The sequence below is a fragment of the Achroia grisella genome, unplaced genomic scaffold, assembly GCF_030625045.1.
Source record: "Achroia grisella isolate CSIRO2021 unplaced genomic scaffold, CSIRO_AGI_Agris_v1 utg874, whole genome shotgun sequence".
Classification (NCBI taxonomy): domain Eukaryota; kingdom Metazoa; phylum Arthropoda; class Insecta; order Lepidoptera; family Pyralidae; genus Achroia; species Achroia grisella.
In genome coordinates this window covers 969,776-985,644 of record NW_026713051.1, presented here as the reverse complement: position 1 = coordinate 985,644, position 15,869 = coordinate 969,776, and the positions used below count along the sequence as shown (strand labels likewise).

Genomic DNA, 15,869 nt, shown 5'->3' with positions numbered 1-15,869 from the left:
CAAAAAAACATATTAATTATCGCTAATGAGTACTGTAAGATTCACTAATTAGAATGACGACTTAGGCTTTGAAGCCGGCTACCGGAAGAGAAACCCCAAGTAGCGCCCATGACTTGTGACACGGGTGTAGGTTTAACAGGCTCTTTTAGTGTGCATTAACACTCACCTTCACTACTTGCTGTTTCCCAGGCCCAATAAGATCATCAGTCCTCATTACTAATAATTCCTATTCCCACAGTTGGAGTGGGTTGACATTTTTTTTCTCACAAATTATCAGAAATCGCAATATCTCCACTTGTAGTGTACAAGATGTCTCCATACTGGTACATGGCTCCATACTGGCGATGGTTGCCACTTTCTATCTGGTGGGTCGTCTGTTTGTTTACCATTGCAGATATACTTATGAAAATAACTAGTAGTGCCCCCTTTGTCCGCTTGGAATAGTCACATGAAATATATAGTAATCTATCTTAAACAATACAGAAATAAATGTTTCATTGTGCTAGGTTAAGTGACGTATTTCCTTACAAGCTTTCATACCCTATATTGTTTCGCCCCCTTAAGGTAGATATTTTGAAAACATTGAATACCATATTTATAAATATTTGTGTCGTCGGTGTGATAACCTCGGTGGTCTATTGGTTTAGCACACTGCTTTACAATCCGATGGTCGTGGGTTCGATTCCTCGTACGGTACAAACATTTGTATTCATGAGTATGATTGTATTTATTTACAAAAAAAAGTATCCATGTATTTATATCCACAGACTAAATAAGTTTCAAGCTTCAAATATGACGATACATCCATATAACTGTTCATATGGGAATATGATATTCAACTCTTTTTTCTCATTAAAACTATCCTACTATGTCCTTTCTAAGGGTCGAGGACTCGAGACTACATATATGTGTACCAAATTTCGTTTAAATAGTTTTAGTAGTTTTATTTTTTATACTACAATGGTGGCAATCAAGCATACGGCCCATCTGATGGTAAACGGTTACCGTAGCCTATGAACGCCTGAAACACCAGGGGTATCACTTGCGCGTTGCCGACCCTTAAGAAACCGTTTTGAAGACCCTTAAGAAAGTTTCGCTGTGAAAGTGCAACAGACAGACAGACAGAGTTATTTTCTCTATCTATTTATAATATTGATAAGGATTACATACATACATACATACATATATATTTGAATACAACTAGCAACAATGTAGTTCATTAACTCTTAACTGGAAGTAATTATTTTATGATACTGGTAGCTCGATCATTTTAGAATAGAATAGAATAGAAAATCATTTATTCAAATAAACTTAATTTAAGCACTTTTGAATAGTCATAACAATTTGTTTTTTATCTACCACTCACATTACTTCTATTTATTTGATATTATGTATCTTTTTGTATAAAATTATACTTATTTCCTTTCTGTCTCTCAATAACTTGATCTAATATTAATATAGTATACAGAAAGGTAGGTAATGCGAGATTTTGTATCGTCACCATTGCAATAAAAATGGAAGCCCCAGGTGGAAATGGTTTACAGAAAGGTAGGTTAGGTTAGTTTTTGTATTGCGACTCTTACAGTAAAACTCTTATGTAAAGGGAGGGGACACCCTAAGAAAAGATGGATGGATTGTGTGAAAGATGATATGAATAAAAGAAGAGTATGTTTAGATATGACGACCGATAGAGAGCAGTGGAAGAGAATGACATACTGTGCCGACCACAAATAATGGGATAAAGGCAAGGCAATGATGATGACTCTTATAGTAAAAATTATGGCCTCAGAATAATATATTATACTAAACAAAAAGGTGGTTTAAGTTAGGTTATGTATTATGATCTCTACATTAAACACTTTGACCCCAGACTAATATAGTATACAGAAAGGTAGGTTAGGTTTTGTATTGTGACCATTACTATAGAAATTAAAGCCACAGTTTAAAATGGTATACAGAAATGTGTATTAGATTACATTTCATCTATTGACTCTTATGATAGAAAGTCACGTAAAAGGTTTCGCATTAAAACAGACATGTTTTTTTTGCCAACCAAATCTTTGACATAAAAAAAAGAATCAACGACAATGCCTTGCGGCCCTCTTGAGGCCAGCGCTCACACGCAATAATATACCCTCTAGTAATATGATAAAACTCTCGAATTTTAGGGAACTAAAATTTAAGAAAAGAATTCATTTTGAATTTGGCACGTCTTACAGCTCGTCTAATCACTAAGACAGAACGTCTGTTTGTTAGTAAGATTGTGATAATATTTTTTATTTAAAAGTACATTTTTTTATTAGGATGTTTGGGCTATTGTCTGGTGCTTGGACCTGTAGCACTGCGACCTATATAGATTGTGCTTTAAATAAATACATCATCATTGCCTTGCCTTTATCCCATTACTTGGGGTCGGCGCAGTATGTCACTCTCCTCCACTGATCTCTATCAGTCGTCATATCTAAACATACTCTTCTTTTATTCATATCATCTTTCACACAATCCATCCATCTTTTCTTAGGGCGTCCCCTCCCTTTACATCCATCCACATTCATATTATACACTTTCCATAAGACATGGTCCTCATTCCTCCGCATAACATGCCCATACCAGCTCAATCATAAATAAATACATATGTTTGTAATTAAACGCGTTGATTTTGTAAATTTCTAGGTACATCTGGGGTGAGCCGTAGACCCGCGCTCTTCGACTTGTTCAAGTCTCGATCCCGCGGCGATTCAAAGAAACAGCCGTCCATCATGAAGCAAGTCAGAGCCGCTGTTCAGGTGAATGATCCATCTATACGTATAAATAAAATTGTAGTATCTGTTTGGAATATTGAAATAACCGTTTTTTACTACATGCATATGAATGTAAATACGGTACATACACCAAAATAACATTTTTTACAATTTTTGTCTGTCTGTCTGTGTGTTTGTTTGTTCCGGCTAATCTCTGAAATGGCTGAACCGATTTTGACGGGACTTTTAATGGCAGGTAGCTGATGTATATGGAGTGACTTAGGCTACTGATTTTTTTTTTATTTTAGAAAAATAAAATAAAATTCCACGCAGACGAAGTAGCCGGTATAGCTAGTATCAAATATAAGATATATTTGATACTAGTTCTATCACTGATTGTTCGGAGTAATGAAATGAAATGAATTTCTTTAGGATCTATTGAAAGGTGTAATATAGAAAATAATCAATTTGCTTCAATCTAAATATTATATGACGGCGTCGGTGGTCTAGCGGTATAGCACACCGCCGTACTCCCGATGGTCGCGGTTTAGTATTCATGAGTATGATTATTTTTGTGCCGTACGAGGAATCGAACCCGCGACCATCGGATGAAAAGAGGTGTCCTTTACCGCTAGACTGCTGTTAAAATAGGCTATAATATGTTTGTTAATCTTTCACGCAAAATCTATGGAACGAATTTCTAAGAAACTTTACAGTAATGTAGCTTATATATACATCATCTTAATATATTTTATATATAAAATTCTCGTGTCACAATGTTAGTTACCATACACCTCTGAAACGGCTTGACCGATTTTTATGAAGTTTTATATGTATATTCAGTTGGTCTGAGAATTGGCTACTATCTATTTTTCTTACCCCTAAGTGGTAAGGGATATCCACCCCTAAATATGTATTTTTTAAATTTTTCGACATAATATTTTATTTTGATTTTATTATTATTTAGGATTGAAAAATACATACAACCCTAAAATTTCACCCTTCTAGCATAATCCCTTATTTTGTAATAGCGATTTTAATTTATATGGCAAAACTGCTTACAACCAGTTGGCTGTTTTTTTAATATTTTCTCTATTTGAGTATTTAATGGAATTAGTGTTAATTGGTAGTTTGTATTCGCACACTTAAACTTAAAAATGTAAAGTAATAATAAAATTATTTAAAGAAGCTACACGCAAGTGTAGACAAGAAGAACGAGCAAGAATGCTCGTTCTTCTTGTTATGAGACACCATTCCGAATGAGTGGTAGATTGAAAAAAAATGTGATGACTATTCAAAAGTGCTTCAATGTAAGTTTATTTGAATAAATGATTTTCTATTCTATTCTATCATTAACTGGGTCACGAAACGCGAAAATATTATGCACGATATCTACGTTTTGTGGAAAGCACAATCGAAATTGGCTTAATTATTTAAGTCGTGACTACAACTGTACAAATCAATGTATACCTACAACGTACTGTTAGAAATTATTGGTTCTACGTTAACTCGAAGGTAACTACACTTTTCTCCGAGATATTGTAGCAAAACGCCTAGAGAACTTTTAAAAGCAATAATTTTTTCATCCAATACTGTACAACAATGTTATAAAACATTTAAATTAACTAACTCTTAAGCATCAGGAAATTCAGAGAATTCCAGCATCTTTTCGCTTCAACAGATATTTGGATACTCCTAAAAGTGTTATGCACCAACTCTTCATAATCTTATATATAAAATTCTCGTGTCACAGTTTTCGTTCCCACACTCCTCCGAAACGGCTTAACCGATTCTCATGAAATTTTGTGAGCGTATTGAGTAGGTCTGAGAATCGGCCAACATCTATTTTTCATCCCCCTAAATGTTAGGGGTAGTCCATCCCAAATTTTTTATTTTATTTTTTAGACAAATTTTTTAGTTTCCATTATTTTGTGATACAACATACAAAAATACATACATTCCTAAATTTTCATCCTTCTATCGTCAACCCCTATTTTTTTATAGCGTTATTAATTTATATGGCAAAACAACGTTTGCCGGGACAGCTAGTTATATATACGTAGCTGTTTTACGCGTTTGTCTATGACCTAAGTTTCTTGTTCGTTCTCCTTGTGATCACAAAGCTTACGTAAAGAGCGGTAGATTGAAAAATGATAACTATTCAAAAGTACTTCAATGTAAGTTTATTTGAATGAATGATTTTCTATTCTATCTCCTTGTGATCACAAACATTACATAAAGAGCGGTAGATTGAAAAAAAAATGTGATAACTATTCAAAAGTGCTTCAATGTAGGTTTATTTGAATGAAGTATTTTCTATTCTATTCTATTCTATTCTATTCTTTCAGAGTATGACGAAATCGGGTTCGAGTGGTAAAGATTCGAGCAAGTCAGGCGATTCGTCGAAGGCGGATTCATCTAAAAACGAGACTGCCTCGAGTTCTGGTACTGCGTCAGTGAAGTCAAAGGACGGGTCTGCTCATCCTCACCCCAGTAGTGATACCAAGGTGAACTAAATACCATTGTATTCATTAAATACCTCACCGGCCTAGAGATTTTTACTATTTTCGACAATTCAATATATTCTCAGACAATCTAACAGGGTTGAGTGCAATGATGGCTGGCTCATTCGTCATACTCGCGAACGGGTGCTGCTTGTGAGGACTGGTCTATTCGGGTTACGAATACTGATTAGACTATTTGCTTTTGCAATGGCATATGCTAGTGGTCACTTTATTCTCTCAAAATTTTAATTTAAAAATGAATGTATAGTATTGTAAACATGTACAACATTTATTTGAAAGGAATACAAGCTGAGTTTTTTGTCAGTATCTCGAAATAATTCCGAACTGACGGTAAATTTGACATATCATAAGAGTCTGTAATTACAGACTCTTATGATATGTCAAATTTACCGTCAGTCATTCAAAATATCTTTATCCATGTAGGTCAATTGACTTACATGGATAAAGATATTTTAATTTGAATTGTCACGGCACCATCTAGTTTATTTATAAAGGCAGAGGAAGGCCGAATCAGAGATGGATGGACTGTGGGAAAGATGATATGGTAAGAAAGAAAGTAAATAACGCGATGACTGCAAACAGAGATGAATGAAGAGAAAAACATATTACGACGACCACAAATAAATGGGATAAGGAAGAAGCAGATGATGATTCTGAATAATATTTATTCTCCACCAGTTAAGCTACCTAGCTTGTGTTATGGGTATTAGACAACTGATATGAATATATAGATATTTTTTGTAAATACATACATACATATTATATATAGAAAACACCAGAGATGCTAGGGAGCTCCTTAACCGTAACCGAAATTATCGGATATCCGATATAAAACAATATCTGTAATCGTAACCGAATCCGAAATAAAAGTTTCGGATAATATCGGATAGGGGCGAAGCCTAATTGAGACACGTTATGTAACCATTTTGTTAGTTATTTCTATTTTATGTGTAATGTAATGCAAAGTAAATCTCTTGACTAGCTGACCTCGGTGGTCTAGCGGTTTAACACATCGCCTTCTTTCCGATATTCGCGGGTTCGATTTCACGCACGGTAAAAACAATCTGTGTAGCCGTATGTATGTAGGTGGTAACAAACATGGGCCTGGCCTGGGTTTTGTGGTAAATCATATAACTATAGCGCTGAAACTCTAAACAATATTTTAGTTATAAGGTACAAGAAGACCGAAAAAGATATGGGTGGACTGTGTGAAAGATGATTTACCATATTATCTTTCACACAGTCCATCCATCTCTTGAGGGAAGTAAGGAAAGGGAGTATATATCGAGATGACAGACCGGGATGAATAGAAGAGAAAAACATATTACGCCGTCCTCAAATAGTATAAGGAAGAAGCAGATAATGACTGAAGAATATTTTTCTCCACCAGTACTACCATACTGTAATGGTACCGGCCTCTCGTCGTCCCAGCGCGATGGCAAAAGTGATGGACATCTTCCGTGGACGAGCTTCTATTCCCGGTCAAAGCTCAGGAACAGACGCCGCCGAAAGGAGAAAGGTCAGTACTTTTGATTTCAGTTCCATGCCACCAGATTAGAGATGAAACGGATAGCAGTTTGGCCAGATACTCGGCCAACCATGTGACCGAATAGCCGGATGTCTGGCGGAACTTATCTAACTAATAAATTCATTTTCTTTCTATAATAGTAATTTACTATTGAGTGATTATAATATTAAAACTAAAACTAAATTTATACCTTATGTAATACTAAGACTAACTAAATAAAGCAAATAATTACTTAAAATAAAACAAAATTACCTAGATTTTTTATATATTTTATTTTTTAATAGTAGTTATCCGGTATTCGGCCGGATAGTATTAAGGCCGCCGGATAAGGATACCGGATATCCGTTTCATCTCTACACTAGATACCGCAAATTGTAATTTTATGCAACAATAATTTTAAGGACTTTTGAGGCAGCTGAGTTTTAGATACGATTTATCATTTCGAATGTCAGTCGTGTGTCGCAGCGATCGAAAATAAAGGGGCGGTATGCTCGCGCCAATTGTATTTTTTAAAACGCGTTTCAATCTTATTTTCTTTTAAATAAGGATGAAATTAGTTAAAAAATGTTACGGTTTTACGGGCACAGATCTGTGACAAGACGGTAATACGGTTGAAGACTGGTGCACTGATCAGTTTTGTTAAATAAAATCGCATGGATTGAATGCTACTCCCACACTACTGATTTTATTGTTTAAAGAAATGTAATGAGGTGAAATTATATGTGTCGCGAATTGTGTATATCTAAATACTCTAAATATGTTAGGGAAAGTACTATGTATATATATAGGGAAAAACGTCTGTCACGTACCTGTATGGTTCTGCGGATTTCTTGGGCTTCAGGGTCTCGAAGATATCTTCGCTAGCATTCCAGTTTCACAGTAGGTTTCACAGTAGGATTCACAGTAGGTTTAACACAGTTGTAATTTATTTTAATTCACAACACAATGCGCGCGCGCGTCAAGGCCGCGGTACGGTCAGTTCAGTACTAGGTAAGGGAGGGGAAGGAAAGACGCGGGAACACAAACTAACGGACTCTAATATAATAATCTGTGCTTACGATGGTACAGGGTAGATTTTGAACAAAATACATAATAAAAAAGCACATATAATAAATAAATAAATAACTCTAGACAACTATCACAGCTCCATCTAGTCCCATGGTAAGCAGAGCTTGTGTTTTGGGTACTAGACAACTTATATAAATACTTAGATACTTTTTTTTTGGAAATGCCTACATAATAATATATATAGAAAACACCCAGACCGATACAAACAATCATACTCATGATAATAAATGTTTGTGCCGTGCGGGGAATCGAACCCGCGACCATCTGAAGTAAAGTAGTGTGCTAAACCGCTACAGCACCGAGAGCGTCGAACATATACAATATTATAAAACACTTTATTGTTCCTCCAAGATATAATAATTACATAAATTAATATGTACATCAAGTGTCGCCACTAATATGGATTGTCATAGTGAATGAACATTAAAGAAACTTGATGACCTCGGTGGTCTAGCGATCTAGCACACCGCTTTACGTCCGATGATCGCGGGTTCGATTCCTCGCACGGCACAAACACTTATATTTATGAGTATGATTGTTTGTATCGGTCTGGGTGTTTTCTATGTATAATATGTATGTATTTAGAATATATATATATTATCGCTAAATAGCGATTTTTTCCAGGTAACCTTAGGATGGAGAGGAGTGATTAGACTCTATCTGGTCGAGGTTTAACAATTAGTCTCGTTTATTTATATTTAATCAACAGTCTAAACTATATATTTCACGCATCTAGCTTTTAATATGACGATACTTCCATACAAACTGACATCTCCCCATTCAACCCTTTTTTTTCTCGAAGGAAAAGTAGCTTATGTCCTTTCTCAAGGTTTTGACTATCTGTGTACCAAATTTCATTTATAATGGTTCAGTTGATTTGGCGTGAAAGCAAACAGACAGAGTACTTTTGCATTTATAATATTAGTAACGATTGTATAGGTACTGTGTATATTTTTAAGGAAGGTGTTACATATGAATGTGGATGGTTATAAGGGCAGAGGCCAAAAAGAGATGGATGGACTGTGTGAAAAATTATACGGTAAGAAAGGAAGGAAATACCGAGATGGCTACGAACAGGGATAAACGAAGAAATAGAAATAGAAATAATCTTTATTCAAATAAACTCAATACAAGCACTTTTGAATAGTCATATTTTGATTCTACCACTCATTCGGAATAAAGATTCATCTCAAGAAGAATGAGCAAGAAACTTGTGTATTGCTCTTTTTAATAGATGTTTTTTTATATAAATAATTACAGTATAACAAGTAAGAAACATGCGATAATCAACATAGAAATCGCTACGCACTCATTATTAGTGTAATCAGATTATATTGTCAGTGCTATGGATTTTAAGTTTTTCTATAAAAACATTATAATTATTCAATTTTATAGTAAGCTTTTTTGCAAAGGAACTGTTTTATATGACATGTAAATCTTTTTTCTGGCAGATTTATAACAGACTCTGGTATTTTGTTGTAAAACCTTACGCAATTCCCATAAAACGAATTACTAACTTTAGCCAAACGACATTTAGGTAAAATCAGTTTGTTATTGTTACGTAAGCTTTTATTAGTGCAATCACTAACTCTTTTGAAACTGTCTATATTCTTCCTGGCATACGTGATATTTTCATAAATGTATTGAGAAGCAACGGTGAGGATTCTTTAAAGCACTCTCGTAAAGACTCCCTGGAACCCATACAGCATGCAGCGAATGGCCCTCGTTTGTAAAATAAATATTGTATTTATATCCGCTGCTTTGCCCCATAACAAAATAACATATGACATAATGCTATGGAAATTGCTAAAGTAGACAAGTTTAGCCGTTGCCACATCTGTTAATTGTCTAATTCTTCTTACCGCATAAGCGGCAGAACTAAATCGCTCCCCAATTTAGAAGAGAAAAAACATAACGCCGACCACAAATAAATGGGATAAGGCAGAAGTAGATGATAATGAAACACATATACAGTTAATTTAGAAGAGAAAAACATAACGCCGACCACAAATAAATGGGATAAGGCAGAAGTAGATGATAATGAAACACTGTATATGTGTTTAGTTAATGTTATGTCAGTATGTCCATTTGATCCGCTCAATCTCATGCAATATTTAAAAATCGTCTAAGATCTATAGCTCATTTTTTCCTATTTAACTCTGAAATCTTCCAACATGTTGTATATATGTATGTATATTTATTTAATAATAATTATGATAATCACAATTGTTATTAGAGCTGATAAAACTCTTGTGGGGCAACTAGCAGGACATTTTAATGCACCTACTATTGATGAAGTTGCCCTTAGTCACGTATCATAAAGTACTACAATAAAAATAAATTTAAACTTAATTTCGAATAAGTAAAAATAAAAATAAACATAATAAATCGATATCATAATAAAAAGAAAGTTAAATTGTATTTTTTTATTGACTATTAATATAATTTTTGTTGTTTTATAATTTTCATTATTAGAAAGAAAGAAAAATATTTTATTCAGTGCAATGTAAAAAAACAATATAAACATAATGTAATTATTGACTTATTAACTTTCTTTTATCTTACTAGCTGACCCGACGGCCCAAATAGCAGAATAAGTATTAAATAAACTAAAAAAATAACGAATAGACAGTTAGGCGATACGAAGTTCGCCGGGTCAGCTAGTTCATTTATATATATGTATGTCTATTAATTCGTTAGATAATTATACTGTCTTGTGAGTGCCATCTACCTGTTCTGTGTATGTTAGTCCTATCTTGCAGGTTGTCTGTAACAAATTGCTTATAGCGATAAGACCGCCTTTTGAAAAACAATAAATAGAAAATCGTGAAGATTTTCTATTTTTTTTTTTTATTGTATTTTATCTATGTCCACAATAAAGAGTTTATTATTATTATTATGTTTCTAAGACAATTGCGAGCGTTACCCTTGATACTTAATATCTGGGAGTCCTTGATTTTCTCGTTCTCCGGGTTGCCATAATAATAAAAGTAGATAGATAGTTAGATAAAACTAGGGCACGTAAACAAGACACGGTATTACATTATAATCACTATCATCACAGGTATAAAACAAAGTCCCTATTGCTGTCTGTCCATATGTATGCTTAAATCTTTAAAACTACGCAACGGATTTTGAAGCGGATTTTTTAATAGATGGTTTTCAATAGTACATGCTTATGAATATAAATACGGTACATACACCAAAATATCATTTCTTACAATTTTTGTCCGTCTGTCTGTTTGTTCCGGCTAGTCTCTGAAATGGGTGGACTGTCCCTTTTCATAATTACGAGTCCCGGTGTCCCCAAAAGAAACTCTGAAAGGTTTATATGTATAATAGAATAAAGAAAATATTAGAGTCATTATTCAAAGCATGTTTCAAAAATAATAGTAACAATACGTAAAACTACAAGTAACAGCACTCTGATTTCGGCTTTTATTATGAGTACTAAACAACTGATGCAAATGTAAAATATTTGTTTAAAAGACACATGAAATTAAACTGTATAACAGCTTCTTAATAGAAATAATCATACTGATTAAAACAAATGTTCGTATATCGAACATGTATCTAGAGCACAATATTTGTTTAAAAGAGCAACACACAAGTTTCTTGCTTATTCTTCTTGTGATGAATCTGCATTCCGAATAAGCGGTAGAATAAAAAAATTGACTATTCAAAAGTGCTTATATTAAGTTTATTTCAATAAAGATTACTTCTATTTCAACGTATAAAAATGATTGTACAAAAAATAATAACAAAGTCATTATTATACATATTTATATTATAACTGAAAACAAAAGATGAGGAAAATACATAATCCTAATTATGAGTAACAAAAATGCGCCTCGGGTGAAAGAATAATTCATAATAACGTCTCCGGAATGTACAGTAATATCCCGAGAGCAAATGTTTTTGTAAATCTATACCCGTTTCTTATAAATAAATAAAATAAATAACCCTGGACAATTAACACACGGCCTACGGTAAGCAGAGCTTGTGTTATGGGTACTTGATAACTGATATAAATACTTAATACTTAGTTTTTTTGCAAATAAATAATAATAATAATAATCTCAGGACAATTCACACAGCGCCATCTAGTCCCAAGTTAAGCTAGCTAAAGCTTACTAGACTGATGATACAAATACATAGATATATATTTTTTTTCGTAAATACATACATATCATACATAGAAAAAACCGAGACCGATACAAACAATCATACTCATGAATACAAATGTTTGTGCCGTGCGAGGAATCGAACCCGCGGCCATCGGACGTAAAGCGGTATGCTAAACCACTAGACCACCGAGGTCGTCAATAATAAATAAATAACAATCTCAGGTAAATTTAATACCAATAACATTATACCCCTGGATAATTCACACAACACCATCTAGTCCCAAGGTAAGCATGGCTTGTGTTACGGGCACTAGAGTACTGATTACTTAGTTTTTTTGTAAATATATACATAATATACATAGAAAATACACACATACTCATGAATGGATTTGCACCGTTAGATAGATATATAATTGATTTATTGCCAACATACCACAAATAATACAATTTACAATAAGACACAAAATGAGAAATATATAATAACATAGAAAGTTGGCAATAGGAGCTGCCTCAGCTGTTGCTGATATAAACACAACCTCAATGAGGTGCACCTATACAGCGCTGGTATACAGGCAGCCACATTACTCATTAAAAAAAAAACTGCGGTTTTTTACTATATACAGATACATATATATTATATTTAAAATAACAAAAAAAATATATATTAAATAAGATCTAGGATACACAAATATAAATATATATAATGAATTATAATAATCAATGTTCATAAAAACTAAAATCAGTAAACAGTATTAACAGGAAAAAAAATACAAAGATAAATAGAATATCCAATTCGTGTCACCGCAGTATGTATTAATATATATGTACGAGTAGAAGCCCATAGGTGCTCACGTAGTTATTACATACGTACGTACATATTAGACTATGATCCGTATGTATAATATTCTCTATATGTATAGTTCTATCTCTAGTATGTATAGTTTCTCAATTACAATAAGATACCAAAGGATATGTTGGAATTACCCTTAAATAAATTCAAAACATCTGTCACATCATATTTACTGAGCAAAGCCTATTACTCACTAAACGATTACTTGAATGACGAGTGTGCATGGCAATAGTTGTTCATGCACTGAATTTTCATTTAATGTTAGACATAGACACCTATATAAATATACATTGTAAATAAACTGGCTTTAAAAAAAAAAGTAATTCAATTGAGTTTCTTGCCAGTTCTTCTCAATTGGATCTATATACCGAACTGGACGGTAGGGAAATAAATAAAATTATAATGTAAAAATTTGACGTTCATAAGCGGCTAAAATGTCCTACATGAATAAATGATTTTTGAATTTGAATTGAATTTGAATTTCAATTACTTAAAATTTGTTTTTCCAGTAAAACTCTTTTCAATTTACATTTGAAACTACTTTGAAACAGTTCGAGGAAACACTCGCGACCATCAGACGTAAAGCGGTGTGCTAAACTGCTACACCACCGAGGTCGTCTAAGACTGAGTATTTTTTTTTCGGACTTCTCTAATGCTGTTGGCTGCAGCTGGCCTTTACAGCTTCACTGGACGTTAGGGGGCGAGTGCAGATGGCACTCCAAACCAAGGAAGAACTTATGGAGCGGCTGAAGGCCAACTCCTACCTGACGGATACCACTTTAGTCTGAGGGCACCACTAGGGGTTCGAACCTTGGCTTAGGCCGTCGTAATATCGATCCTCGTTTGAATTGGACGGGGGATCGATTTGAGGAGCGCCCGGGCATGTAAATTGGGCGAAGTATAATGATAAATGTCATCTACCATAAGTGTGATGCACTCATACACATACACCCACACACAGACACAGACTGATCAATCTATACATATAAATAAAATTGGAGTGTCTGTTTGTAATATTGAAATAATCGTTTTTTACTACATGCATATAAATCTAAATGCGGTACATACACCAAAATATAATTTTTTACAATTTTTATCTGTCTGTCTGTCGGTCTGTTTGTTCCGGGTAATCTATGAAATGGCTGGGCCGATTTTAACGGGACTTTTTTTTGGTAGGTAGCTGTTGTAATAAGGACAAACTTAGGCTACTTTTATTTTAGAAAAATAAAGTTAAATTCCACGTAGACGAAGTCAACAAACAGACGTTCCAATTTTATTTATATGTATAGATGACGTACTATTATTACGTATATTCAATATCTTGAATATACATACACATATGTACACCTAAATAAATAACTGTGCATAGGTTGTTACTATGACTCAAAAGTAGCAGTTGTACTATTCAGGCTCAGTAGAAATATATATCCTCTTAAATATAAGTCTTATTAACATTATAAACTCCAACGAGTAAATAACCATAAATACTCACAAAGAGTATTAATTGTTGTTTGTTACTCTTCCACGCAAAAACTACTGAACGGGTTTTGAAGAAACTTTACAGTAATATAGCATACACATCTGAATAACATATATTATTATTATTGACAGCCTCGGTGGTCTAGTGGTTTAGCACACAGCTTTACTATCCGATGGTCGTCGGTTCGATTCCTCGCACGGTACAAACATTTGTATTCATGAGTATGATTGTTTGTATCGGTCTGTGTGTTTTCTATGTATAATATTCATGTATTCATGTATTTACAAAAAAAATATATCTATGTATATGTATCAGTTATCTAGTATCCATAACACAAGCTCTAGCTAGCTTAACTTGAGTCTAGATGGCTCTGTGTGAATTGTCCTGAGATTATTATATTATTATATCAGTTGTCTAGTACCCAATCTGTGTCAATTGTCCTGAGACATTAATATTATTTTTTTTTTATTATTATTATATGCTATAAAATTCACGCTTAAATAATAGAAAAATTACCCTTTTCCGTAATATGTATTTAATATCGATGTAAGTAATTAAAATGAATTGAAAACTGACAGATTCCTTGAAATCGGAATCAATATACGCATATTATCGCCATGTAACTGATTTTTATTTCAATGTCATATTGAACAGTCGTCGTACGTCATCATATGTTTACCGATAACTCGCATAGTTAATATAATGAAGTGCTCTTAGAAATAATTGCGAGTCGTGTACGTTTAATTTGGTCGCTAATATATAGCGTATAATCAACTACCTACTCGCCCCGAGTTTGCACGGGTGTACATGTATTATACATATAAACCTTCCTCTTGAATCACTCTATCTATTATAAAAAACCGCTTCAAAATTAGTTGCGTAGTTTTAAAGATTTAAACATACATAGGGAGAGACAGTGACGGCGACTTTGTGTAATAATGATGTGGCTAAAGAAATCATATCGTAAACTAAATATTGTTGTAATGATACAATATCAACAGTGGATAGTTAAAGTGATGTTTGTAGAAAGTTATAAGTGTTGATAACTGATAGTTGGTCATTGTGCTCACGACCTTAGCCGGCGCCCGAGTATCTCACCGGGCACTTCCCAGTTCCGTAGCGGAACAGAACACAGCTACCAGTAGCGTTGCGTTGCATAAGATTAACTCGTGACATAAACGATAACCTTCAGTACTTAGAGAGATGCCTCCGCGATCTAACCTCCTCGCACGCAAGATGTCTATTCGTAACACGTTCGTAGAATAAATAAATATAAAAATATGTCGTATATACAGTGTTTGTGATCGGGCGCGATGGCGAATTACTTTCGCTGGAAGAAAGGGAAACGAGACGACGATGTATTTTACTTAGAGAAACCCCGAAGCAGGTCGCTAGATCCGAGATCCTTAGAGTTAAGTGGTATAAGGCTAGTTGCCCAGAATCATCATAATCATCAACAGCAACAGGTAATTGTGATGTTTTAATTGTTAAACGGTAGTTAGTCTACAGGAGTTATTAAGACTTTATGACCGGATGATACGGCACGTGCT

The 15,869-nt window shown here is 33.9% G+C and overlaps 1 protein-coding gene across 1 annotated transcript in view; it reads left to right on the top strand.

Annotated features, from left to right (window-relative positions):
- LOC131853046 (uncharacterized) overlaps nucleotides 1–15,869 on the top strand; it is a 150,719-nt gene that overhangs the window by 32,262 nt on the left and 102,588 nt on the right. Inside the window, exons 5-7 of the mRNA XM_059203839.1 lie at nucleotides 2,674–2,786; nucleotides 5,090–5,248; nucleotides 6,657–6,785. Coding sequence (XP_059059822.1) covers nucleotides 2,674–2,786; nucleotides 5,090–5,248; nucleotides 6,657–6,785 — 401 coding nt within the window. The remainder of the gene's footprint in view (nucleotides 1–2,673; nucleotides 2,787–5,089; nucleotides 5,249–6,656; nucleotides 6,786–15,869) is intronic.